The sequence below is a fragment of the Acanthaster planci genome, linkage group LG06 (assembly GCF_054643075.1).
Source record: "Acanthaster planci isolate LZ-2023a linkage group LG06, COTS_SCS, whole genome shotgun sequence".
In the NCBI taxonomy this organism is placed as follows: domain Eukaryota; kingdom Metazoa; phylum Echinodermata; class Asteroidea; order Valvatida; family Acanthasteridae; genus Acanthaster; species Acanthaster planci.
Genome location: NC_141782.1, coordinates 6,394,546 through 6,421,101, shown reverse-complemented (window position 1 = coordinate 6,421,101; position 26,556 = coordinate 6,394,546). Strand labels below are relative to the sequence as shown.

Genomic DNA, 26,556 nt, shown 5'->3' with positions numbered 1-26,556 from the left:
AATGAATACTTTGAGAAAACAGTCATATCATTGTTGAAAGTGGGGATTAGCAATTGTTTGGAACGGTAACATTGCCCAAGAAAAATATTTTGAGTTGAAAATATTTAGATATAATTCATCACAAATTTTAAGTTATTCTAAACAAAAGGTGGCATAAATTTGTTTTCAACTTTTATTTCCTTGCAGTTGGTTTTATTCTCTGGTTTTCTGTTGTGCCATTTTTTTTTTGAATGAAGAAAATTTTTCGATGTCCGTTTTGGAGTGTATTTTTCACCTTCGTTTCTTCCGAAATATATTTTCTGTACAGGGCAACGTATTCTTCACTATGGCATTACACTTAAGAACCGGAAAACTGTGGTGTTCTATTCAGGCCACAGTACACTGTGTTCTGAGAGTTATTTCATTGCGCGGAAAGATTAGTTTCCCTCACGGACGTATATAAAAAATCTTGACTTGCAATGCCCTTAATCAGCTTATGAATCCACTAATGGCCATTTCACTGAGCCAAATACAAAGCTTGTCCGGCAATGCCTGCCTTTGTTCTCTCTGGCGTCAATAGGTATAATGGCAAGCCAGCCAACCTGCGTAGCTCGGTAATGGCCGCTGGTTGGCTTCTATTTCATACAAACGCGTTGCAAGTCCACAGTTTTTCGCAATTTGCAAAAAAGGTATTCTTTTTGTTTTCTTTTTTTTTTTTGCTTTTTCGCAATTTTGCGTATTCTTTTGCTTCTGTTTTTGTTTTGTTTCTTTTTTTTCGCATTTTGCGAAACAGTTATTGTTTTTGTTGATTATCTTTTTTGTGGGGATCCACATTATTTACAATAATATCGTTGATATCGTGCCCCAGAGGGCGCCCTTGTCAGACATCCTCTTCTCCAAAATCTACGAGGAAGCGCACTGTCGGGTCGAACCAAACCGGTAAATTACTCCTTTTGTTTTCTTTACAAATTTCGATATGGGTATAATTAGTTGATAATTAACATCTTATAGGATCAAGGAATTGACTGGGGTAGATAATTGGTATCAGATCCAACAGATCATGAGGGTTTTATGGACATAATTTCGTCTCTTCATTCATGCTGTTTTGGGTGAGTGTGCGACAACTGTGCACAACTATGCATGATACACAGTACATCATGCACGTGCGTAGTGCGCGTACGATCCATGTGTAAACTTTTGGTGACCTCAGGTCTCGTCCATGGCAACCAAGTTCAGTGTATTATAGGGTGCGCTGATCCATTTATAAACCGGCGTGTGTACTTATGACTGTATGATTATCAACATGATTATGGATATATGCATTTTGGTCTTACAAATTTCATGTCATTACGTATGCATGTACCCACAGGAGCAAGGTTCAGGCCATGCAGTGCTGCCTGCATTGAAGGCAGAAGTCCCACGAGTGTTGGGTGAGCTGAAAGATATTAACTTATGTCTCTCACATGCATATATGAACATGCTAGTACATGCATTATTAGCAACTTAAACATGATTATAAAGATCGTAAATTTTATGTATTCATCTAATTATTTGATATCATGTAACTATTTTACGAGACTTTACAGGGACTTAAGAGATCTCAGTGATCTTAACGGATCAACACATGACTTCAGGTACTTAAGAGACTTTTAAGCGACATCCTGATGAATCAGAATGTTTCGATTGGGAATTTTACACAAGAAAAAATCAAGAAGACGGACCCAAGGTATTGCTGTCCTGGTGTCATTTATTTGGAGTCCTCTTACCGGAGGACACACGTCCTCCAACACCAAAGAAGACTTCACAGCTTCTTCACCCTGAGGGACGCCAGGCGTCGCCTGCAAGCTTATATTTTATTAGCTGTTTTGTTTTTTTTTTTGTTAATTATTTTTCTTTTCTTCTTTCTTTCTTTTTTTTGATTAGCTGTTCATTTGTTTTTGTTAAGTTTTGTTTTTTGTTTTTTAATTGTTTCGGGCACCGGCAAAAACAGCTTATTGTTTTTGTTAATAATTTTTTTGGGGAGGGGGCTTTTTCGGAATTTTGAGAAAAAGCCTTTGGAATCGTTGGGATTTTTTTTAGAGGGGGTTCTTCTTTTTGGGCCCAAAGCCCAAAGACTTTGAACACCTTTTTTTTCTGTGGAGGACTTTTGCCAATAATCTTTGTCGCACAGCATTCAAAGTTGTCATAGGTATAGTTATTAAAGCATGACGTCATGATAACGCCATCAAGTGATTTATTATTGATTTTTAAATATTTATTTCAGCCCATTCACTTTGTCCACGTTTCCGAGGCACAATTTCGGTACTTTAGTAAGCGCTGATCGTCATCAAAGGTACAGTAAGCACTGACTATAAAACGAGGATAATACTGAAATATTTACGTCGTGATGACGTCATCAAGTGATTTATCATTTCATATTGAATATTTAAATATTCTGTTAAAGTTATAAAAATCCATATAAAATTTACCATGGACTCCCGCAACATTCTGTTTGCAGCAAGTGGTAGAATAAAATGTGGTCTTGGATTCATCTCGTGTGGGTCAAATCACGTCACCCTTCCTTCTGGTCGAAGCCGGAAGTGTTCTATTGTTTAAAAATGGTTATAGATATCAAGTTGTTTTCAACGGTGTTAGTCTGTTTGGGTATTGTATTCTTCAAATCATCCACTGATGATATCACCTAATTATCGAGCGCCCTCTAGCGACAGGTTAAAAATGAATGAAAAATGAGTTTTGGATAGATTTCTGTGGCGAAGTTTGTTCAAATCGCCTGAAAATTGATGTAGATCAAGATGATCATCTTTACCCTGTCAACACGTGTGTGAAGTTTGGGGCTGATGACGTCATCAGACCGGAAGTTACAATAAAAACTTCTTTTATTCTTCAAAATTCGGTAAAAAATCAACCGTAAGAGATATAAGCGTGAATTATGCATCAGATGACATCTAAAAGATTGGAGTCAGCTGCATGTAATGCATAACTGGTGTACTTTTCACACACATGAAGCGCCGCCGACAAAAACCCCTTCAAATATAAATAGCCAACTTGGAAATCCAATTTCGCACAGTGCTGTGCATATGTTACTGTGTGTGTGTGGACGCCCAATATCTGCCTGTAACACCGACGGCGCAGAGTGCGTAGGGCATATACTCGGGACTTGGCAAAATGCCGACCACGTGCTGCCGAGAGCAGATCGCATTGTATGGACGTCAAAGGGACAAATGTTTAAAAATCTAATCTGTGCCTTTTCTGCGGTAAGTATAATGTTTTGTGTTCTGTATTGTGTTGTACATGTCTCATTGGGTTGAAACCTTGCAGGTGGTTAGGAAGGGAAGGTTTAAAAACGGAAATTGACTTCACGTGATGGCAATACCATCAGCAGACGAGTCAGGTGACATTAAAGGTGCACCATTTAAAGTACGATATCTCCAAAAGTGTTTATCCATATCTTAAAAAGGAAGTGCTTTAGAGGAATTTCGATGTTTTTGATAATGACGTCATCAGGAGACAAGTCACGTGCCATTAAAGGTGCAGTCGTTAATGCCCTATATCTACTGAAATACATGTCTGATCGGGTTTAAATCTTGCAGATATCTTGAAAAGGGTGTGCCTTAGAGGAGTTTTGAATCTCATGTAATAATGACGTTATTCGGAGACAAGTCACTTGACATTAAAGGTGCACACTTCAATGTCCTATATCTTCCGAAGTACATGTCCGATCGGCTTCAAATTTTGCAGATTTCTTGAAAAGGGACTGCTTTAAAGGTATTTTAACCTTGCCTGATGATGACGTCACCAGGAGACAAGTCACGTAACATAAAAGTTGCACTTGTAAGGCCCTTTATCTCCAATAGGACTTGGCCCAGCGTGTTGAAAGTTAGCAGATATCTTGAACGGGATGTATGAAAGACGAAAGTGGACCTCATGGGATGATGACGTCATTAGTACACAATTCATGTGACATTTAGAGCCTTATATCTCCAAAAGTATATGTCCCAGCTGGATGAAACTTTGCAGATATGCAATCACGACGCTGGGGTTTTCAATGAAAAGCGAAAAGCCCTATGTTCTGTTGCAAACAGACATAGAACATCTTGTTCTGTTTTTTTCCCCCTATTCTTTTTCTTCTGCTCAAAAGCCCATTTGTTTTGTGCACAACTGCCTACAACTTTAGTCACTTAAAAACTTCGGATCTTCATCAAACTTACCACACTGAAGGACCCTTATGCATAGATGGCCTTTAGAGAATGACGATGATTTTTTAATGTTTATTTCAGCCCGTTGTACACGTTTTCAAGCCACAATTTTGGTACCTTTGTGATGGTTGACCGTTACCAAAGTGGAAGCCAACAAAGACACTGATATAGGATTATTACAAATGAATGACGTAATGATGACGTCATCAAGTATTTTATTATTCATTTTTAAACATTAATTTCGTCCCTTTGACTTTGTATTCGTTTTCAAAACACTGTCTTGATGACGTCATCAAGTATTTTATTATTCATTTTTAAGCATAAATTTCGTCCCTTTGACTTTGTATTCATTTTCAAAACACTATTTTGGCAATTTTGCAAAAAAATTGTCACCAAAGTGTCATCAAATAGCAGCCCATATCAAAAGACTGTAAAGTAATACTAACGTCAGATGACATCATCGTGTGATTCATTATTGATTTTTAAATTCTTTGTACCGTCCAGTAGACTTTTTAAAAGTTTCGAAGGCACAATATTTGGTCTGAGAGCGAACTTCCAACGTCATCAAAGTTATACCAAGCAAAGACCCCATAAAATATTATGCCAAATAATTATGTAAGTATGGCCTAACAGCCTGAAACTGTCTTGTTTTTAGTAAATAAGTTGAATTTACCGAAAAAGCCCTCTGTTCTGTTACACAGACAGAGACCTCTAGTTCTCCATGTTCTGCCTAACCCCCCCCCTTCGTTTTGTACAGGGTTTTTCTGCACGCCACTTTAGTCCCTATGCAAGTTCGTATCTTCATCAAAGTTGCTAGTTCAGAGCGTTGGAATTCTTCCCATATCAGAGACGTGGGTACCCACAATAATGCAAGCTGTTGTATTTATAACCAAGCAAGGTAATGGCAAAAAGGCCTATTGTTGCACTGACATACAGACAGATTGCCTGTTCTGGGACTGTTAGGGTTAATGAAGTCATGAAGCACAGTTTGTGTGTGGGGGTGCAGGTGTGTGTTTGTGGGGGGGGGGTCCATGGTTCCCTCATCAACATTCAAGTCCCCACGTACTTCCCATTTAGTGAGAACCCAAGGTTGCTGCATATATGCCATTGAATACATGTACACAATGTACGCTATATTTTTGTGTCCAAGTTCTGGTATCATTTTTTCATGCACCAACACATGAACTGGTGCACCTGTAATAAACGTTTTCCTTTTGCAATGATGCAGATGTTCATCGGCACACGAGAGGAGTCTTCATTCATGTTAGATGTCCCTGGTCTCAAAGATGCCTGCAGTCGAAGCAAAAGGACGAAGCCACAGAACAGTGAGAAGAGCTTCATCAAAGTAGTTGTAACAAGACTGTGTAAAAAGCTGCAATCGGCAGGAAGTCGGTTTACTTGTATGTGTACATGTATCCCCTACAACTTATTGAAAGACAACTGCAAAAAAATTTCAAACTAGATTCGGAAAAATAGTGCAAACTTTTCAGCACTCATAAGATCCCGATGTTTTTAATTGATCCCCATTATTTGCTTTGTGTGTAAAGGTATTGTTCATGCTGCTGCTCAAGTAAAATCTGTTCTACATGATGTTAGTTTCAAGGATGGGAATGTAATGTAACTGCGGTTACATGTACATGCACCCTTACCCAATATGAAGGAAGATGTTGGGCAACCAATTGCAAAGAAAATGACAAGGTATTTAGTACTGAGAAGGCCGGAGAAGGTTGGTATTGTACTCTGATTAAGGCAGTCATGAGCAAAGAGGACAGGGGGGCCATGCATGTAATAATGCAAATTGCTTAATGATCAACATCCTACATTCCTACTTCTATGTAGCTAAGTGATATCAAAAGTGCTGAAACTTCCGACACTGTTTTTTCCAGGCATCAACACATGAACTGATGCATAATGAATATATTTTCCATTTTTAGATGACACAGAAGAATGTTGACCATGTTGATACATGGAGGAAATCTGTGGTGTCCCAGGTGTTGTCAGTGGAAATGCAATTCGTACCAAGATTGTTCTACAGAGGGACTTCATCAAAATACCAAGATGATCTGAAAAACTGCATACAATAGGACATGAGAAGTACATGTGTATGTGTAAGTGGCTCGACACTTTTTTCAAAAGTACCGCAGAAATTATGATCACAAGTTTCCGAATTATGCGATGTTCTCAGCATTCACTGTAACCCTATGAGCGGTGCACGTGTGCAGCGAGCGTGGTTTAAACTGAAGTGACGTCACACTTACGAACCGGATATACGTGTATACGCGCTTCACAAAGACACCGTTGGCGGCGTCAGACGCACGGCAGGCGTCTCGGCCAGTACAGTAACAAGGCCGGACACGCACTGCGTGAGCGATAACAAACGCCAGTCAGCGGTTATTACTAGAGGGGACAGAAACACTACTTTTCGTTCTCCCAACACCCATTAATATCGTAGTCCTCAAGCAATGGTTATCGGGTTATGCAAACTTGGCGGCTAATTTGCTGTATAACGGTTATACAAAAAAAGTTTTTCGCTGAGCTATCATGGTCCGAGGGTACGTAAAGATTATGATTGTCTTTAAGTCCGCCACGGATAGGCCGGAAATCGTCCACCACAAATTACTCGATGATATTGCATTAGGCAGGATTGCAGGACCCTTCGCAGACCGGCTGTTTCCAAATCTTCAGTGTTCACCTATCGGTCTCGTGCCAAAGCAACGACAGGGCTCATTTCGCCTTATTCACCACCTCTCCTATCCACTAGGTGAGTTCGTGAATGACTTTATTGATAAGGAAGAGTGTGTATGCATCATTCAATACGGCTGTCGATTTAGCGATGTCCGCTGATTCAGCCACATGGCTGGCAAAAACGGACATCAAGTCGGCTTTTTGGTTGCTTCCCGTCGCCCCCTCTGATTATGAAATGCTTGCCTTCAAGGTTCAAAATCAGTTTTATTATGATAAGTGGTTACCCTTGGGATGTTCTGTGTCTTGCAGGCATTTTGAGGCATTTAGCACCTTTCTGGAATTTCCCTTTAAGCAAATTTCGAACACTCAAACTGTTACCCATTATTTGGACGATTTCTTGTTTATTGGGAAGTCCAATTACTCGTCGGCTGATCGGTATGTCCCGCAGGCTGCGGAAACCCCATCACAAAGTTCGTCTATCTCACGGAGCAAAACATGATTCACATATGTGGTTAAACTTCCTTGAGCACTTCAACGGGGTTTCGAGATCAGAACTGGCGCGACAATGACGTTTTAGAGTTATTTACAGAAGCTGCTGCAAGCATTAGGTTAGGAGGGTACTTCAGCGGTCGATGGTTTCACGCGCGTTGGTCCCGTGAGTTTATGGCACTATCCCCGTCGATAGCATACTGCGAGTTTTATCCGCTAGTGATAGCCGTGCATTGTGGGGCCCCCAGTTAGCTCAGCGCCTCCCGAAGTGCTTTTCCGCACAGACAACGAAGCAGTAGTGCACATCATCAATGACTTGAAACAGTTATCTACTTGCGACGAGATCATGCATTGAGTGTAAGCACTTGTTTGTCAGTGTCTGCGGTTCAATATCACATTTAAGGTCACGCATATCCCATGAGTACGCAATAAATTGCCGATTCCCTCTCACGTTTCCAGGTGCATCGCTTCCGTGCATTGGCCCCACAGACAGATATAGTAATGACGCCGGTCCCCGACCTCCTCCGGGTTTAATAGAAGGTGAGATACACCGGTTATTGGTGGCTGCTTCAACGGAAAACACGCACAAAAAATTCCAGACGGGGTGGCGTGCGTTTTGTTCATCTATGGGCCAATGACTTGATGAAACTCGACATGCTTCCAGTAACGATATTAGGCAGTTTATAGTATGGCTTTCGCTCCAGCGTCTTGCTGCGTCAACCATAGCTACTTCAGCATGTATCAGTGGGCTATTTTCATAAGGTTCAAGGTTGGCCGGATCACACACGGGATTTTCTGGTGGCGAAATTATTGACAGGTTGTCGCCGGGACAAACTGGGCGGCGATGAACGGTGGCAAATGATCTTACCAGTACTGACCCGTATCATTGACGCACCCCTGCAGGTGTGTCACACTAGCTGTGAGACTGCGCTTTTTCGGGCTGATATTTTATGCACATTGTTTGAGCTTATGCGCATTAGCGAGTTCGCTGAAGTTGCCAAGTGTCATATCCAACAATCAGTCCTCCATGCGTCTAGTACACATTCAGGATGCAGACAATGACAAAGCGTCAGTGTTTATTTCCTTTCTGCGCACAAAAGCTAATCAAACAGGTCCTCCTCAAGTTATTCGCTTAGTGCACTCAGTTAATTGATGAAAGTGTTTGCCTGGTCTGCGCACTGACAAACTTCTCACGGATTCGCCCCAAGTCGCCCGGCGCTTTCTTCTGCCACTAAGGGGGCGAACCACAGACAAAGTATCAATTCTACACTGCCTTCTAGAGTTGTGATAACGGAATTTCATGAGAAACGACCGCGCATGCGTAGACCAGATTGCGAGCGCTATTTTGAGCAGACAGTCGAACTTTTGAGTTCGTCCAGGTTTTGAATTGGTGATTAATTACGGGATTTACGGTCCTTTTTACCCGAGCCAGATGGCCAAGGGTGATGAACATGACAAGGAACCCAGGGGTGCCGATGGCGACCCCAAAAAGAAAGAAAAAGAGAATAAAAACTCCAAACAAAATGCGAGTTCACATGGCAAGAAACACACTGGCACTAGCATTGTTCCTGCCGCGCGGAAAGCTCGGTGCGCATCGAAATTCCCGCCGAAGATATCAAGGACTGAACAAGCAGTCGATAAGTTGAACGAAACCTTGAGTTTCTTGACATCGAATGTTTTGCAGTTGACTGATGAAGTCGGTAAACTGAAGGCTGCAGCAAAAGAACAGCGGGAGTACAGGCGATTTTGGGAATATGAAGTGGACTGTTTATGTCCTCGTGATGTTTATCACACCTACAGCGCCGGTTGGCACATGGCAGATGAATACGATGGTGACTGCCATTCGGTTTCGCAAAGCATGACCTGTGACCTCGATGACTCACAAGGACCGCCTATTGCCGATGCCTACGCCGATGCCACCAGTCTTCCACACTCTTATCTTTTCATCGACCTGAAACCCCACTGCCCGGAAGAACACCGCCTTCGATCCTGCATTTTTCCCGAGGAAACGAGCTACGCCTACGTGCCTAAATAGACCAGTTTTACGTCAACGGCCTCACTCGTCATCATGACGTGACGGTTGAAGGACAACGCTTACGCGCTGCGCATTTTGAGTGCAGCTTCGCCCAAGAAACGAAAGGACATTTTGAAGTGTGCCGACAAGGAACTGGTCACCTGTTTGGGTGAATGTGCGCTGAATGTTTTAAAAGGCCGCGTTCACCTCACCCCCAGTCGAATTTGGTGGCAAAACAATTTTAGAAGCCATTTGTATCAGACCCAAAATGTATTCGATCTTAACTACCGATCAAAATTTAAAGAAGGCGAAAGGGGTCACAAAAGTAGTAACCGAGAAACGGTTAACCCACGAGATGTACAAAAGCTGCCTATTTGACCGGGTTTCTCATTTCAATAAACAGCAGCTATTGAAATCAGATAAACATCGAGTGTTTACTCTGTCGCAAAACAAACTGAGCCTCTCGCCGTTGGACACAAAGAGCTACATATTATCAAACGGGGTTGATACGTTAGCTTACTGGCATGAGCTAATCAGGCGGTAATTCGGTATCTTCGGGTACGACCTGAAGTTCCTTTTTGACGAAATTCCTATTTGGGCCGTTTAATAGATAATACAAAGTTGGGCCCGTTTTTATCCGCTTGCCTTTCACTTGTTTAAATTGACTAGTGCGCTTTTCAATTTGGTAAACGTCCACGGACCAGACTGGATCTGTCGCCCTTCTGACGGTGCCGCCCTCTTGCTCACCTGGGCATCGATTAAACGCGTTTTTTCCTCGTTTAACGATTTCACGACCTGGGGCAAACGTTCTACCCATTCAACGTTTCGCTCACCCACGTTTATCATTTCTTGAGCGTATTGGTGGCCGAATAAACGCTCGGCTAAAGTGCGGTTAAACCTTTCCACGATTCCTTGAGATCTGTGAACACCCGGCACACCCACTTGAATTTCTAACCCGTGTTTTGCCATTAACTTTTTAAACTCACCTTAGAATTCAGATCCGAGTCTACCATTACGAAGTTGGGCCAGGTCAGAGGTGATCGCTCGTAAATTTTCTTGGTCGCTTCGCTCACTTGCCCGGCGGTTTTACTGGTCATCGGCTCGGCTTCTTTATACCGGGAACCCACGTCTACCACGGTTAAAGCGTACTTAAACGTTTTTCTTTTAACGCGGTCCCAGGGTAAATAAAGTACGTCCATTTGATGCGCGTAATTAGGTTTGACCGATTCTGATTGCAACATTGTAGGTCTGGGTACGTAATTTGGTTTTGGTAAATATATTTGCCAAATGGCCTGCTTTTTTAGCCAGTTCCTAATAACTGATTTGTTCGCACCGGTCTTTTCGTGTAGATGATCGACCGCGCTTTCTCCTCGCCAGTGACCCTGTGGGCTGTAAAATAGTTTTTTAAAAGTTTCCTCCATTTTACAATAAAGTTATGCAAATCGTTAAGCTAAGAAACTGACCAAGGCCGTCCCGGATATAATCCAAACAATCTCGCGAATCTTTTGATCTTTGGAAGGCTAGTAGAAATCGGCCAATTTAGGCTCTTGCGGTCACGGCGTAATAATCTTACCGGTCAATTCCGAATAAGCTCGTAAAGCTTCGTCCACGTTTACAAATGTTTGCTGACTCGCGCATTCTTGTCGCGTTCGTTCGTTTAAAAAGTCTAGCATATGTACGCAGTCTTGTTCCCAGGATTCCTTCGCTTGCGCCAATTACTTCAACGCGGGGTCGTGTCGCTTTCGTTCTTCGTCGACTTTACTTTTTTGATAAACTGCTAAATAAAAAATTTGAGCCCGTGAATGCCAAGGCGTTTACTGTTGCTCCTCCCACCATCATCAAAGCGCTAGCCATTTTTACAATAAATTGAATTAAATGAATAGCGAAAATAAACATCAAGTTAAAGACCAATTGTCGGAAATTCAAGCCGACCTAAGTAACAGATTAATCGAAATTCAAACCGACCAAACGGAGATTCAGCAGATGCTGGGTGATATGCGTGCAGATATAGATCACATCGGTGATATGGTTTTAGAGACCCAAAGTGAAAAATACGAAGACCTGTTTTTTGTAGCGGGTTAAACGTTAATTGCGTTTTCGTTTCTTTTTAAAATGTTTCAATAAAACAAAAATAAGAATCGTAAATAATAATAGTATAATAACACTACTATATATTAAAAGTAAATATGTCACATTAATACACCAAAAAGCTAAACCCGAGTCGCAGGCTTAAAGTTCCTCGCGCGATCAAAGGCGAGAGACGCGAAGTCACAATTACACATAACCCGAGTACCATAGCCGCGGGTCACACGTTAAACGTAAAGTTCCCTGCCCTAGGCACGGACGACGTCATTGTACTCTAGACGGCGCCTTGGACGACAACCGTACCGTGTATAACAACGTGGCGCGAAACCTGGTTTCGGAAATAAACGTGAGTCTCTAAGGAAAGAAAAATCGTAAGTTGCCGAGATGCGGACGTATTTCACAATTTTAAGGACAATTGGCTACCTCTGTCGCAGACTAAAAATATGGCGTTCTTTGGTTTGGAAAAGGAAACGTTGCCAAGATTCGACTCGGTGCTGGCGACAAAAACGAAGCCGCAAACAACGGTAAAGATAAAGCAATTGCCGACGCTTTTAAAAATCGTTACGCAATTCCACTAGACACGCCTATATTGACGGATCATTCGCCCTTTTACCGTCGGGGTTTAAAGAGCCTCTGACGTATCAACTTACTTTTAACGGTCACGACAAAGTGGTCAACTCGTCAGATACAGCCGCAGAATACTTCATTTCGGACCTGACCTTGGAATACAAAGTCGTCACCAATCGAGATCTGGCTCAAAGCCTGAGGAACAAAAAAACGATGTATTACCTATTCGACAGGATTCACTTGTGGAAGAAGCAAGCGGTAAATAAGTCTGACACGCTATGGAACATCAGCATCGACCAGACGATCAAGAGCTTGAAAGGAATTTTGATCCTGTTTAGAGACCCGGTTATCAAAAACCCGCAAAGATTTTATAATCCGCATATAACAAAAACGGTTGTCACGGTCGAAGGTAAACCGAATCAATTGTACTCGTAGGGGCTGTTTGAATATCAACATTGGAATGAAATTACAAAGTACTTTGGCGATTCGGATAGAGAATCAGCTCGAGCGGTGGCCAAGGACCTAAACTTACCCGGAGTAGATACAGCCGAATATTTAAGAGATAAGTATGGTCTCTGGCTCGATTTCAGAAGTTCCGACGATAACAGCGCTTACGGGTCGGGTAGACCTCTAGGCGCCGGTGGAGATATATCGATTCAAATGGAATGAGCGAGCGAAACCGCGGGGCCTCTGACGATGTACGTGTTTTTGGTAATGGAAGAAGAAAACTTCAAGAGTTTGGTTCATTAAACTTGGAGAAAAATTTTAGTCTCGAGACTTGCAAGATCCCTTAAATTAAATGAACCTGCATTAAGAATCCGCATTGTGCCTTAATCGTGGGTAAGACGGGTTGCGGGAAGACCAACTGGATTTTAATTTTTTTAGAAACCGAGTATCGATTCACGTTCGAAGCGATCGTGATCATCTGTCCGACACTTTTTAAGAATAAAACGTATTTCGAACGTCTGTGGATGTACGCCGATGAAAATGTTTACTTGTGCGATTTGGATCGAGAGAAACTAGAATGAAACGAGGCAATTGAACTTTATCAACGACTATTTAATGAGGTAAATACATTATTCATTATTGACGATTGCGCGGCCGATCAATTTATTAGGTATCACAAAAAATCTAAGTCGAATAGCACCTGTGCTTTGAGTAGGATGGCGTTTAGTGGGCGACACTATAACCATTCGTGTTGGTTACCTACCCAAAAGTACAAATCGGTGCTCAAAGACGTCAGGGAGAATACCGCCTGGACGGCTATCTTCCATTGCAAAGATCGTGATTCGTTTTACCAGTGTCTCGGCGAAAACGACGTAGTACCGGACGAAAAACGAGACCAAATTAAAAGTCACCTACGCAATTTTTGATTTAGTAAATTGGTGTTAAACACGGGACCACCAGTTAATTATTTCGTTCAGTAAAAATGAGAAAAAATTTTGATTAATACTAATGTGGGGAGTTGCCCGTATATTTATCATGTATAATCTACATGCACCTGGTATACGCCTTTGAGATCCTTTCAATGTTTACGTTGTTGCATAGCAACTGAGAGGGTCCCCTCACCCTTCACGTTGACGTGGCCTTGCGCCTCTATTGGAATTAGCTCCATTTAATTTTTATCATGATAACATAAGATTTAGCCGGAATACCTTCCGCCGACTTCATTATCTGTTTTAAAACGCTTGGATTAATTTTTATTGTAATTACGGGCATTGTCAACATTTTTACTATTTATACCGCGCTTGGATATGCCGGTCTGCCCAGTGTGCGTTACCGACCCTTCGACCACGTCTAGTCCTTTTTCTTTCCGTGGCCATCTCGGTGGAGACAGCGCAACATTTCGGGACCATTTCGGACAGTTTTCAGCCTGTTCCCTTGGAGTTGCTGGGCCCTGCAGACCACTGTAGGTCTCGCAACCCGTGTTGTCTGGGTGAGTCGGGGTTTGGGGGGTATTTGGCATATCCTAGCGCCGGTATTTTGTAATTTCATCCATTATACATTGCCATTTATGATCACTTATAAACGTTTGACATGTACATCGTTTTCGCGCTGTACCGTCACGTGGTCAGTGCATTTGCATAAAGCCCCCAAAGCCACCGTGAATAGAAAATTGGGTTGTGCTGTTAGCTTAAATAGCATATTCGCCTCTATGTATTATGTGTGCTATGTATAAGCAGTACGCACTCATGCCATTGCAGAACGTCTATTTTGCGTACACCATTGCATTTGATGTCGTTGTTTAATTATTGCCCATGAATCAACTAAAGCACTTATGTAATTAATTAGGGTTCATGCTTTTGTATAAATTTATCGGGTTTTCTTTCCATTGACGAATAAATTGGAGGTGATTAATTGATGACCTGTGTTACAAACTGATCCAATCCATCCCTTACCGGGAGACCAGTCTCCCCCCCTCTGGATCGTCAGGGTCCGCCCCCAGCGCGCGCGCAAGCGCTGCCGCTACACTAATAAAAGTAATACAATGGGCGAAATGATATAAAGAATTGCGCCAAATGCAAATGGCTCTTGGACTCATCAAACTTTAAAATTCAAAAAACAGGGAAAGTAAACGCTACTTGTAACAGCTGTTTAATTAAGGTAAAACGACATCAACAATTAAATAAGTGCGAACACGGGCGGCAAAAATATTCTTGTAAGGAGTGTAAAGGCTTAGGAATATGTGAACACGGGAAGCAGAAATACGCTTGTAAGATTTGTGGTGGAAACGGCATTTGTGAACACGGTAAAGAAAGATACACATGTAAAGAGTGCAAAGGAACTGGAATATGTATTCACAAGAAGAATAAATTATGGTGCAAGATTTGCTTAGATCCAATTGAAGTAATGATTCGAGGTTGGATCTGCAGCGCCCGACAAACAGACAGAAAATATAATCGATTCGACATTGAGAAATTTATCGATACTGACTTCTGCCGTGGTTTGATAAAAGACTATCCACGCTGCTCTTACCCCGATTGCAAAGTCCAGATGCAATTTTTAGAGAATAAAGACGACCTATGTACCATCGAGCAGTTAGATAACAAAATCGGACATGTTAAGTCTAACGTTGTCCTTTGTTGTTTGAGTTGTAACCTCGTCTGGAAGTCTGACAAGCTAATTGTTACATCTTCTAAAGACTTAAAAACTAGTTATTAGTACTTATTTATTTGCTTTACTTTGCTTATGCTATGCTATAATAAGCTTAGCGTAAGCAATTTTTATTTTGTTATAATTAAATAAGTAACTATGTTCGAGCTAGTTCAGCTACTTATTCAGTAAGCTATCGCAATGAATTTAACGTACTATACGATCGAGTACCTACGCCTAAAGCAAACGGTCAACAAATTTAAAAATCGTATATTATTAAAATGGACGACATTAAATCTATACTCGCCGATTCAAACAGTGATTCCCAACCTAACGTAAAAGACCGACTCTGTTCGATAGCTGCATCAGGTGAAAGTAAGAAGTACTTAGGTAAAGAATACTCGATTAAAGAAATCGAATCTATGTCACCCAAAAACCAAGAAAAGCTATTCAGTTTGTACGAAGTTAAATTTGGAAAAGAGATCGTAAAATCCCTAGGCAACGCGATTTTGAGCCTCTACTCTCGCTTACTCAGTATAGCTACTCCAATCGATCTACTCGGGTTTAACGTCAACTTAAAATCCGAAGAAGGGCTGACTAAAGACATAAACGACGACCCAATTCTAAGTCAGACCATGGGTCACTTACTTACCGAAATCTGTTAAAAATATGGAGTTTACTTGTCGCCATTGACAGCTATGCTGATTACCACTAAACACCTGGAATTCAACAAAAGTTCTATTATTATAAGAGAAGATGCCAACGAACGAAGCGAACGAAGTGAGCAGATACCCGACTCCAGCAAACAGTCCGGTAAAGACGAACGTACAGACGGTAACTAAAAGTAAACAGAACCCGAAGCGTGTAGATTAAGGTAGAAAATTGGCCGAGCATAACAAAAAGATGAAACAACAGCTCGTTAAGATGAAATTAGCGAACGAGCGAAGCGAGTCGAGCAGCCAGAACCAGAACTTCAGCTCAGAAAATAAAATTTATTAAACGGCCATCGAGAACAGAAATTTGATATTTGGTGGATTGGCGATTGGTGCGCTTGCGGCCTATTTAATTTGGAAAAACAAGTTCACGAAACTAACCGTTCAACCAAAAAGCGAACGAAAAGAGCGAAGCAAATATTCTGAGCAAAACCCCGAAGGAAACGAGAGCAGAAACCCGAGCCAAGAAAATAAAACTGAAGAACAGATTTTGGACATTGAATAAATTTGGATTAAATTGAAAAACCCCTTACTATTAAATATGAGTAACGCTAAATCAATCGACGTAAACGGAATCGCAAATACTGTTTACCACGGTGCCGTTGTTTCGGCAATCTCCATGGGTTACGCCATGCTTTCGAGTAAGCTTTTTAAAATCAAACCGCCACACCTAAATAAATTATCTGTCGAAAACGCGTTGAAATTGACCGCACTGTCTAGCGGTGCATTGGCTACCCAGGGCTGGTTGGTAGCGCAAGGTATATTGCCCGCGAGCCTGCCCACCGCTTAAGTTTCTTTATTTCAAAGTTAAAGTGAAATGGCTGAAGGAGGAGTTGGTTTTGAAGAAATACCACTAGAAAACAAAGAAGAGACCGATCAAGACTTGCAATTGGCGTGGGACGACTTAATAATACTAAATCCAACGCAAACAGAAATGTCCTTTACTGACTACAATGAAACGTCGTTAGAAGACCCTGATTTTACACATCCTGTTACTGTTGGGCCAGACGAAGAAGATGACATATATGGCGGCTTAGAGATCGAAAAGCGATACAACGAGTTAATTAAAGACGTCGATCCTTTACACGAAACAGAAATAACGAGACAAGTCAAATTAATAGAGCTTAGGCAATTGTTACGCGAATCTAAAGTGAACGATTTTTACTCAGCTATTAAAGAAGAAACTGGTTACGAAACAAAAATAAAAGACCCAAATGTTGTTAATTTAGATAGTAAAGATCGCCTGTACGTAAAGTTCGAAGGCAAAAAAGTTCTTTTAACCCAAGAAAACAATAGTGAAGTATTTCTTAGCCTAAATACTATTAGACAAAGAACAAACACAGATTTCATAAGACGCGTCTTAGGCTTGCGAGATTACGTTTCTGGCAAAACAAAACACCAGGCGCAAAAAGTGGCTCGTAAACTCGCGAGATTTCATCCCGAGAGCATAGAATTAGTAGAACTACCCCAAGAAGCAGATCTAGTGAGCGACATTATAGAAGACCTCACTCGTGACGTAGACGTTCAATCCGAAGGGTTCAATTATAGAGAACTCGTCGCTTTAGATAAGTCGTTACAAACGATGAAAGGAGAATTAATTTTAAATCAAGGTAAATTAGATCAGTTAGACGCAAAAATTCAACAGGTTGAAGCCGAGTTGGAAGATGCGACATGTGAAGGAGAACGTACTGAACTTCAACGGCAATTGGACGACTTACGAGTCGAAAGACGGGGTAGATTAGAAGTCATCAATAGAAATACCGATCAATTGAGGAGTCAAATTAATCGCATCAAGGAAACAATCAAAAAGATCACGAATTCAGATTTGACACTACGTGATATGATTCGAACGATATTTAGAGAGCAAGGCATCACGATCGTAAGCATTTTAATGACTTTTAGTTTAGCGGTAAGTACCATCGTTAGTAGTATTGTGGCTAGCGTCAGAGCTGCTGGAGCGAGCGGAGCGAGCACACCTGCACCTAAACCAACGCCGATTCCTCCTTCCAAAGGTGGAATCACCGATTGGATCAAACGTCAACTGGCAAATGTGTTGAACAAACTCGGGTTGAAAGCTTTAAGCGCTTTGCCCGGAATCATCGGTAGCGTTTTGAGTTGGATTTTTAACGCGACAAGTAAAGCTGTCGGATGGGTAGCGGATCACGTGTGGACTTTGTTTGTAGGCATAGGTGTTTTGATTATGATGTACGTGCAAAAAAGTAAAAAGGCAAAAAAAATTCAACCTCACCTTAAATTTAAGGTGAGGTTTTTTAATGCCTTAAATCAAACCGTTTAAGTTAAAACTTTAAACAACATAAAACCGATGACACCCACGGCAATGGCTCCGACGGTTAAGGACAGTTTTTCTTCGTCGTGCACGTCTAAAGGTTTGCTCGCTGTTTGTTGAAGTTGCTTTGGTCGAGTGGGTAACAGTTCTGGTTGCCTTGGTTCGCTCGCTTTGGTCACTTCTGGGATTTCTCCCAAATTCAAACTCGGTACGTATCCAGTCTTCATATCCGCAGTCGCGATTTGTAAATTATTGTTATAACCCTCAAAAGTGCCGATGCATAAGTCCATGTCCGAGGGCACCAGGTATAACCCCGGGGCGACTACGAAATTTAAAGGCGTTTTCGCGTATTGTAGCGAATCTTGGAATTGGTCGATCGACTGTTCGAGATTGGGGTCCGAATTAATTAAAGATTCCACGATCGTAATAAATTGCCGTTGCATGTCTAATCCGGTGCCGGTGGCTAAAACGCTGGTCTTGGTCTGTGCCTGTGCCCCGATTAATGCGTAGACGTAAGCTCGAATTGATTCGTTTACCTTGGTGATTCCCACTCCGTCTACCGAGACTTTTTAGGAACAAAATCCCACCAGGCCAAAGTGACGGCGTCCGACTGTGAAATCCAGGTGACCGTGTAGGTACTCGCGTGACCGGAGCCTTTAGGCGGTTTAGCCCAGCCAAATCTCATGTAAGTAAATCCCGCGTATTTGCCGTTGGTCACGTGTAAGTCGTGCGCGTCGTAGTTTTTACCCGGAACAGTACGTAACCGTTGTCGTAATAATAAGCGGTGCCTAATCCGTTTGACAAAGTGTCGCAAGTTTGTTTATACGATTTATTCGGGTCTACTCCGTATAAAAGGCACGTGTCCGTAAACTTCCGATGGTCGTAATTATTGCGTAACACGTCAAATACGTCGTCGCTTGGAATGGGCATCACGCAGTCGTAAAATATTTTTCGTACGGTGTAGTATACGTGAAAGTTAAATAAAGCCTAGACGTATGGATTGGGGTCGGACAGCAGATCAAAACCCACACCACAGGCCGTCGTCGCGCAATAGACAGCGAAATTAAATTGATTTTGGTAAAACGATATCGACTCAGTAGACCAGTGATTGACGGCTTCGTCCGTGGTTACTTTCGGTAATTTATACGCGTGAATTGTCTTCGTTGACTAAAATTGTTAGGCTACTAAAATTGGCTCCCATTTATTTGAAAAGACTTTTATTTAGATTTTTTTAACTAAGTGCCGTCGATTGGGTCGGTTGATAAGCGGGTGGTAGGTCTTCAAACTTAACCGATTTGGTAAAACTTATTTTCCAAGTTTTTTCATAAGATCTTTTTTTAAAACGGCCGCTTCGTTGGCTAGCGCTTCTGCTATTTCGTTGACTTGACGTTCAAATTCTTCCTTGGTGCTCGCTTCGGTCGCTTGCAATTTTGTAGACGTATGCGATCTGATCTTTTCTTTCATTTCGTTAAACTTTTTCAGCTCGGATAAAATAAGGACAAATTCCTCCTGGGATATATCACCGTCTTCAATCGTGTAAGATACGTAATCCTCGATGGTGTTTAATTTAGCGTCTGCCAAAATTCGAATTTGGTCGTGTTTTTTTGTTTTGTGGGTTAGTCTACGGGAGGCGTACTTTAGAACCGCGTAAGCGCCAAACGCAATTATAGCGATGCCTTCCATCACAAGTCCGACGGGTCCGGTAACGACTCCCAAAACGGCAGGAATGCCAACGGCTGCCGAGGTCGCGCCCAGGGCTTCCACACCGTACTCCAAGTATCCGAGTGCGGTTAAAAGTCGTTTGATCTTTTCATAGCTAGCTTCGCGCACGTCGCGTTCTCCCTGGATTTGGGATTTAATTTCTTCGATCTTTCTGAGTCTGTAAATTTTGGTTCCCGCTTCGCTCGCTTCGTTCGCCGGTAAATTTGGGTAAATGTTAGTAGTCATCTTTTATTATAATATTGCTTTTATAATTACGCGTTTTAAAAATGTCTAACTCGATTAAAATTTTGCCGATGTTATTCAAGAGCTCACCTCAATCGTTTTTAACAGAAAAGTCAATTCACTGATGTTCCTGTCGATTAACTTTTTAGGCGTTTTACACGTCACGGGTGATGAGGTGCGAGGCTCGGTAGCTATCACGCATAGCAAGTCTAAAGACTGCCTGTTATAACAATTGTAAAATGTATTTAATTGTTTGCAATGAATAAACGCGAGTTTCAATGGGTTTAAATCGTACTTGCCTTCGTAAATAACGTTGGGTAAAAGTTTTATTTTGGGTAAGTTCAGCAGCTTGGACACTTCTTTATTTAGTCGCAACTTGAGATTGGGGTCCGTAGTGGCCAAAGTCACCCGTTTAGATTCTGAGTGAACCTTAAAAGAAAACACCCGGAATCGAGTTTAACAAGAAGTGAAACCAGTCCATGCTATAATAACCGGGGGATACCATGATGCTTCCTCTTTGGCCCTGAGGTAATGGTTCAGATGAGCTTTGCGAATGAAGTCTGTCGTATATAGGTTCAGTTAGCCCCGTCAAAAACAGTCTTTTAGTTCTCTTCTGGGTCTCATGGGTGTTACGGGGGAGTTGGTGGTAGGTCGAGTCGGGGGATTCCCTTGGTAAATTTCATCTAAAGCTTGTCTTTGTCCCTCGAGCAGTGAAGCTGATTTTACTTTTTTATCGTTGATATCAAAAGCTAAACGAGCTCGCGTTTCTAATGGTTGTCTCTGGTTTAACTGATCTTCTAAAGCTGCGATTTCTTGGTTTAGCTGCTCAATTTCATTAGCGATGATGCTGATTTCTTCCGCTAAATTGCCTCTTTTATTTGCCTGGATCAATCTGTTTTTAGCTGTTTGTACTAATTCTGAATTGGGAGATACGCCCGTTCTTTCCTCTGAGGGTATTCCGGGAGGTCGTTCGCCAAGTACCCCCGCTGGCCTACCGTCCAAGTTTGAATCCCACTCAATTTCAGTGGCATTTGTTACGTTAAAATATCCAGCTTCAAACTGAATATTCTTTACTCGGGCGACCTTGTCGCCTTTGGTGTTGTTAAATTAATGACATCTCTCAATTTAAACGTCTGCTCGCTCTCGGTTAAGTGAAACGTGTGAGTCTCCATTTTATTATATACGTTTTGAAAAATCTTGTTTGGCGAGGTTTAATTTATCGAGGGCGATTTCCCAGTGCTTATCCGAAACTTGAAATAGATCTTTTACTTGAGATTTGGTTTCCCCAGTTGTCTCTTGATAACATACCGCGATTAAAGCCTTCAACGGATTACCTCTAGAGATCTTGCCGTTTAAAACTTGGTTTAACTTATTCTATTTCATCCGCTTCGCCGTTTCTAAAATACATGTTATATTTTTGTAAGGTTTTTCTAGATTTTGGTGGCGGCGGTTTTTTCCAAACGTGATGCTTGTAGTATCGATCTCCCATGTGTACGGGGGTGTACGAGGAAACCCACCCAAAAATTAGACCGCAATGTTTACAAGCGTATCTTTCGTCTGGTTCAAGTATTTGGTGGTTACAAGCGGGTATCGGTTTACTTTGTTTTTGAGATCCTGCTATATGTACTTCCTTTAGATTCAGCAAGTGACAAAGCTCCGTATCAGTCATCTTTTATTAATAGTTCGTTTATTTAAGGAAAAAAATAAACCCCAGTTGTTCCGAGGAATAACTGAGGTTAAATTGATTTTCAAATTTAATCAACTTTTAATTCAAATCTGCTAAAAGCTTGCAACGCCGACTTACTCGAAATTAGTTCGTCGTTTTTTTATTTTCAACATTGCCGCTGTCACTCTATACCTAACGCTGGCTCCGCACGACAGTGAACCGTGGGTACCGTAGTATACGTCTTTTGCACAAATAAATGATTGCGCGTCGCATCTCTTATTGATAAATTTATCGATATTTGACGAGTCGATGGATCTTTTTCGGTTATCAAATAGGGAGGCATAGGGATCTATTTTAACGTACATTTGGTTTTTAGCCGTATAAGGCGGATTAACTACGTACTCTATTTTATTAAGGTCATCGATATCGCGACTGGCTTTGTCGGCGTTTACAGTGTTAGACGGGAGATGAGACCCTTGAGATTCGATAAATTTATATACGGCCAAATTTATGTGATCGAGTACGTTTGTCGTAGGTTGTTGTATTTGATAGCAAATTTGACGGCCTTGGATGTTTTCGGCGTTTTGTCTCGAGTGCCGTATTTGTAAAGTGGGTTTATACCGTAAACATGGCTCTATCGTCATAATCAACAGGCGTTTGTTTTGGCCGTTGTGATGGTAAAAAATGGGTGAAGTGCATTGGCTGACTTGGGTCCCTTCTTTAACCACGGGTTTTGAAATGATTAATTTACTCGGGTCAAAAGGACCGTAGGTGACATTGGGGTCGTAGTTGTCGGTATTGAAACGCTCGTGGTCGTCTGAAACGATAAATACTTGGGTTGACATGGTTCTGATTTTCCTGGCTTTGACTAAAAATTTGTCTCATTTTTACCAGGCCGCGTCTATAAATCGGGTGGGATTTCTACTCAGCGTCGTATTCAATAATTAATTCAATTTTGTATAAATCCGCGTCGAGTTTAGTTGCTGAATCGGGAAGTGGCTCGTTTTCTCGCGCGTGCCCCAGCTTTTTATGCTTACCGTCTACGAGCACCACGTGATCCATTCCTTCCAACTCGACACAATTTACGCAGCAGGTGCAGTACGTACAACAAAAACATTGGATACAATGGGCGCACTCGTAACAGTCCTCGCAACTGTCCAAGGCATTTGAATTTCGGCAGTCGTATGAATTAAAACAAGCCACACAATTTATACATCTACCGCAATCGTCGCAGGTGGAGCAGTCCTTACATCTGACGCAGTCTTGGCATTCATGACAATTGTGGCATTCTTTACAATCGATGCATTTGCGTAAACTTGTGGAATTCAAACAACGAAAACAATCGTACGAATCTATCAAGTCGATCAAATTTCTCGTGTCTTTGCAAAAATAACTATTTACGTTTGTAGTTTGATCTTCCATTTATTTTTATGTAGTGTTTATTTTTTTTTTTTCGTTTTTTTTATAACGGGCCAGCGAGGGGAAGTCCCCTTTTCTGAAGGTGATTGTTTGTGCGATCGGTGCTAGTCACGAGTTGTTTACAGGAAAAGTGCACCGGGGTCAAGAGTTCAAGGTGAGTGGAAATCCCCGGCGCGTGTGGGTGAAAGAGATTTTTGGCCCTGAAGATTTAAATATAGTAGAGCCTATTTTGGGGTCGATGGGGTACCCAGGGAAAATTGTTAAAATCTGGAATTTCAGATTTTTAGGGGATTCCCCCGATTTTTTGAGTCGATGCACTACCCAGGAGTTTTTGCTGAAAGCGGTGAAAAAGGGCGTGTGCTCCACAACTCTCCATTTTCTTACTACTTTTTTACCCTAATCCCTATATTCCCTCTGTATTACTCTATTTGTACACTACATTATACTATACGAAAGGCCAATCTGCCTTTTTTCACCCTACGCCTCCTTCCATTGCTTTATGACTATTCATCTCATTATTATTTACATTTTTATACATATGTATTTCTATACATATTTATGTGACCTTTTCCTCTGTCGAGGTCCAAGGTCAAATTGTGCTGGATCGTCCCTACAGTTTTTATTTATCTCTCGATCTGCTACCTTTCGAATCAAATATTCATTTGAACTACGGCGTCAAAATCATTGCCTGAAACGTTTTCTCTCAACCCCAAATTTTATTTTTTCGTGTTTACCCCACGGACGGGTCGTTACATGTCTCCCTGCGACGCATTAACTTCTTCCCCCTACCCGCATCCTTGGTCATAACACCCCTTTCATTACGCTCATCCTATTAAACCGACCATCTTTATTCTAGAATTATAAAATCCGCGAAACAAACAGCCATGACGACGATTGTAAGAGAAGTGCGTCGTATTATTCGCTTTCATTATCGGCGTGCATCCATTAAAAAAATACACAAACAGGCTTTTAGCCCCGGTTGGCCAACATCTATTGTCCGAGCCAGCATCAACCCAGACCCATTACGTCCGATTGTCTAGGGATTATCGCTTCCTACTCCTTGATTACCTTAGGATTGCCTGGTGGGCCAGTCAGTATACCATCACACACTGTATGGCTCATTCACTATTTTTTATTATGAGCAAGGTCAAACTGTGCCGAAAATTTTGAACCCACCATGTTCATATTCATCTATCCAATATTCACCCTATACACTAAAGGTCAACCTGTACCAGACTTTCTGACCTTATGCCTATCCCTTACCAAAGGTCATTCTGTGCTATAATTTTTCACCTTACACCTCATTCTTATTCATATCAATATCATTTTATTCATATACTTATGCATATTAATGCTACCTTTTGCCATTTTTGTCACAAAGGTCAAACTGTGCTGGATTGTCCCCCCCCCTCTACTTATATCACCTCTAGACAGCAGTGTAGAACTACAATCAAACCTCAACTTCGGGTAAGTTTCGTTTAATTATTCAATTTAATGCCACTTTGAAAAAGTTCTTTGTTTTTTAGGGCTCGCAGACACTTACTTTCGCTCCCACTCCTTTTGCATCGGAGTGGCATCAACCACATCTGCGTTGGGTTTTTCCCTGGAGCAGATCAAGACAACGGGCCGCTGGTGTTCGGAGGCCGCTCAGCGTTATATTCGCCCGCTGGTATCGTGCCATTTTCCCAACGTGTAATCAGACAGAGACAGTGGCTTGTGTTGTGTGAAAAGCATAGGGAATATCAACCGATTGGATTGTTTAAACAAAAATAAATAAAAATAAATAAATAAATAAGTAAATAAAAATATACAAATGGATAAAAAATAAAAATAGTGAAAGTAATACTGATGTTGAACCTCAACAACAACACCAGAACATTCCTTGTTCCTCTCCCCCTTGTTCACAGGGGATGTTTGGATACTTGGGGATTCCATCATACATCGAGCAGTGACCACGCTCGGGACTGGGCAAGAAGTCAGCTGGAATGGTCTACGGGGAGCGAAATGTGGTGACGTAACAAAATTAATGGCGGAACTCGCATCAAGATGGCCCGTCCGGCCAGACCGATTTCATCTGTTTCCGACAAAGGTTGAAACTTTCCACGCAAGAGTGTCCTGACACTTACCCAGAGGCTCAGTTGGTTTGTTCGGATATTTTACTAATCCATCAACAATGGAAAAGAAACGCCGCGAGATCAATAGGTGGGCATGTTTGCTCGGTAGTCGACTGGGAGTGTCAGTGCTGCACCACCCTCAGTTTCGATGATCGGAGTTGGCATTGTATCGTTACGATGGTGTGATGGTTATCTGACACGGGCAAAGACTATTTAGAGCCACCTTAAAATACTGCATCATCACTGTCTTTGAAAAATAAAATCGTTTCAGGGGATGTGAGCCTAATGGGTGGCAGTATTTGTTCAAGTGTTTGCTTGTTTAGACAGTATAAGCAAGGGTGGCTCGGGTGTCCGGGCGGTCGTCGCAGTGGGACCCGCGTTGCGCGTCTGGCACGAACTTATGGTGTACTATTTACGACAAACATTTCTCTCTTGCCCCCTCCAGGCGACACAACCAGACGGCACAACGGCTCCCTTGCGTCATGCCGTCGGGTCGAATTGTCGCCTTTGTACAAACGTCGTTTGTACACACACGACGCGTTGCGTCGTGCCGTCGTGTCGTGCTGTCTTGGGTCCTCTCCTTGTTGCATTTTTTCTGCCTAAACGTCAACCCTTCCGTCGCCCGTCGCGTCGTGGTGTCATGTCATGCATCGCGTCGCCTGAAGCACAACGCGACGCGCGCTGTCGCCCTTTACTTCATGGTGTTTATAGAGAGCGCCTTTACTGTTTTCTTATTCATTTCTGCCCACCTTTCTTGCAAAGTACATGCTATTCGCTCTTTGGTGTTGATTTTTCATTGTTTTCATCTTATCGATTCTTTAATTGGTATTAATTTCTCTCGTATTTTATGGAAAAATTGATAAAAGAGCAAAAGAAATCCGAATATGTCAGAACTGCTGTCTCAAAATAAGTGGATAGAACCGCAGGCTCAGAATTCGTCAAGCCATAATTTTCCAGCCAATTGTTTCTTTTGTATTGTCTCATTTCCGTCCATCGCACTTCCAAAATACATGCCCTGAGGCGCAGGCGTTTTTTTTGGGGGGGGTGGGAGGGGGTGTTTCATCCATTCATCAAATTGAATTAGTTTTTGTCATATTTTATCGAAGAAAATGAAAACGAGCAAAAAGAAAATATACGTATGTAGGTGCTTTTGCATAATAAGTGTAAGCCCAGAATTCGTTGCTTTTTAATTTACCCGGCAGATCCTTGTTCGAATGTCCGTCCAATTTTTTTAAGTCCGTTGATGAAGTTCCCATTTGTGGTAGATTTGTCACCTTATAAATATTTCTCTGTGGTCAATGCCAG

At 41.8% G+C, this 26,556-nt stretch overlaps 1 protein-coding gene and 1 long non-coding RNA gene across 20 annotated transcripts in view; both read left to right on the top strand.

Moving 5' to 3' along the window:
* Positions 1 to 26,556, top strand: part of LOC147798773 (uncharacterized) — a 62,434-nt gene that overhangs the window by 18,723 nt on the left and 17,155 nt on the right. The window lies entirely within an intron of this gene.
* LOC110990423 (uncharacterized) lies at positions 862 to 25,537 on the top strand. Of its 19 annotated transcripts, none has more exons than XR_015425676.1 (10): positions 862 to 918; positions 1,349 to 1,409; positions 5,404 to 5,575; positions 5,723 to 5,873; positions 6,110 to 6,283; positions 7,809 to 7,889; positions 9,034 to 13,951; positions 23,195 to 23,291; positions 24,519 to 24,604; positions 25,045 to 25,537. XR_015425676.1 is itself a non-coding variant. In XM_087138245.1 (8 exons), exons 4-8 carry the CDS (start codon positions 6,274 to 6,276, stop codon positions 25,087 to 25,089), a joined length of 345 nt encoding a protein of 114 aa, XP_086994371.1. In that variant the 5' UTR covers positions 862 to 918; positions 1,349 to 1,409; positions 5,404 to 5,575; positions 6,110 to 6,273; the 3' UTR covers positions 25,090 to 25,537. The 19 variants fall into 19 exon arrangements, 2 of the variants coding, with proteins under 2 accessions (XP_086994371.1, XP_086994372.1); XR_015425675.1 differs by having other exon boundaries at positions 5,723 to 5,901; XR_015425681.1 differs by lacking the exon at positions 5,723 to 5,873 and adding an exon at positions 4,933 to 5,073 and having other exon boundaries at positions 5,404 to 5,500.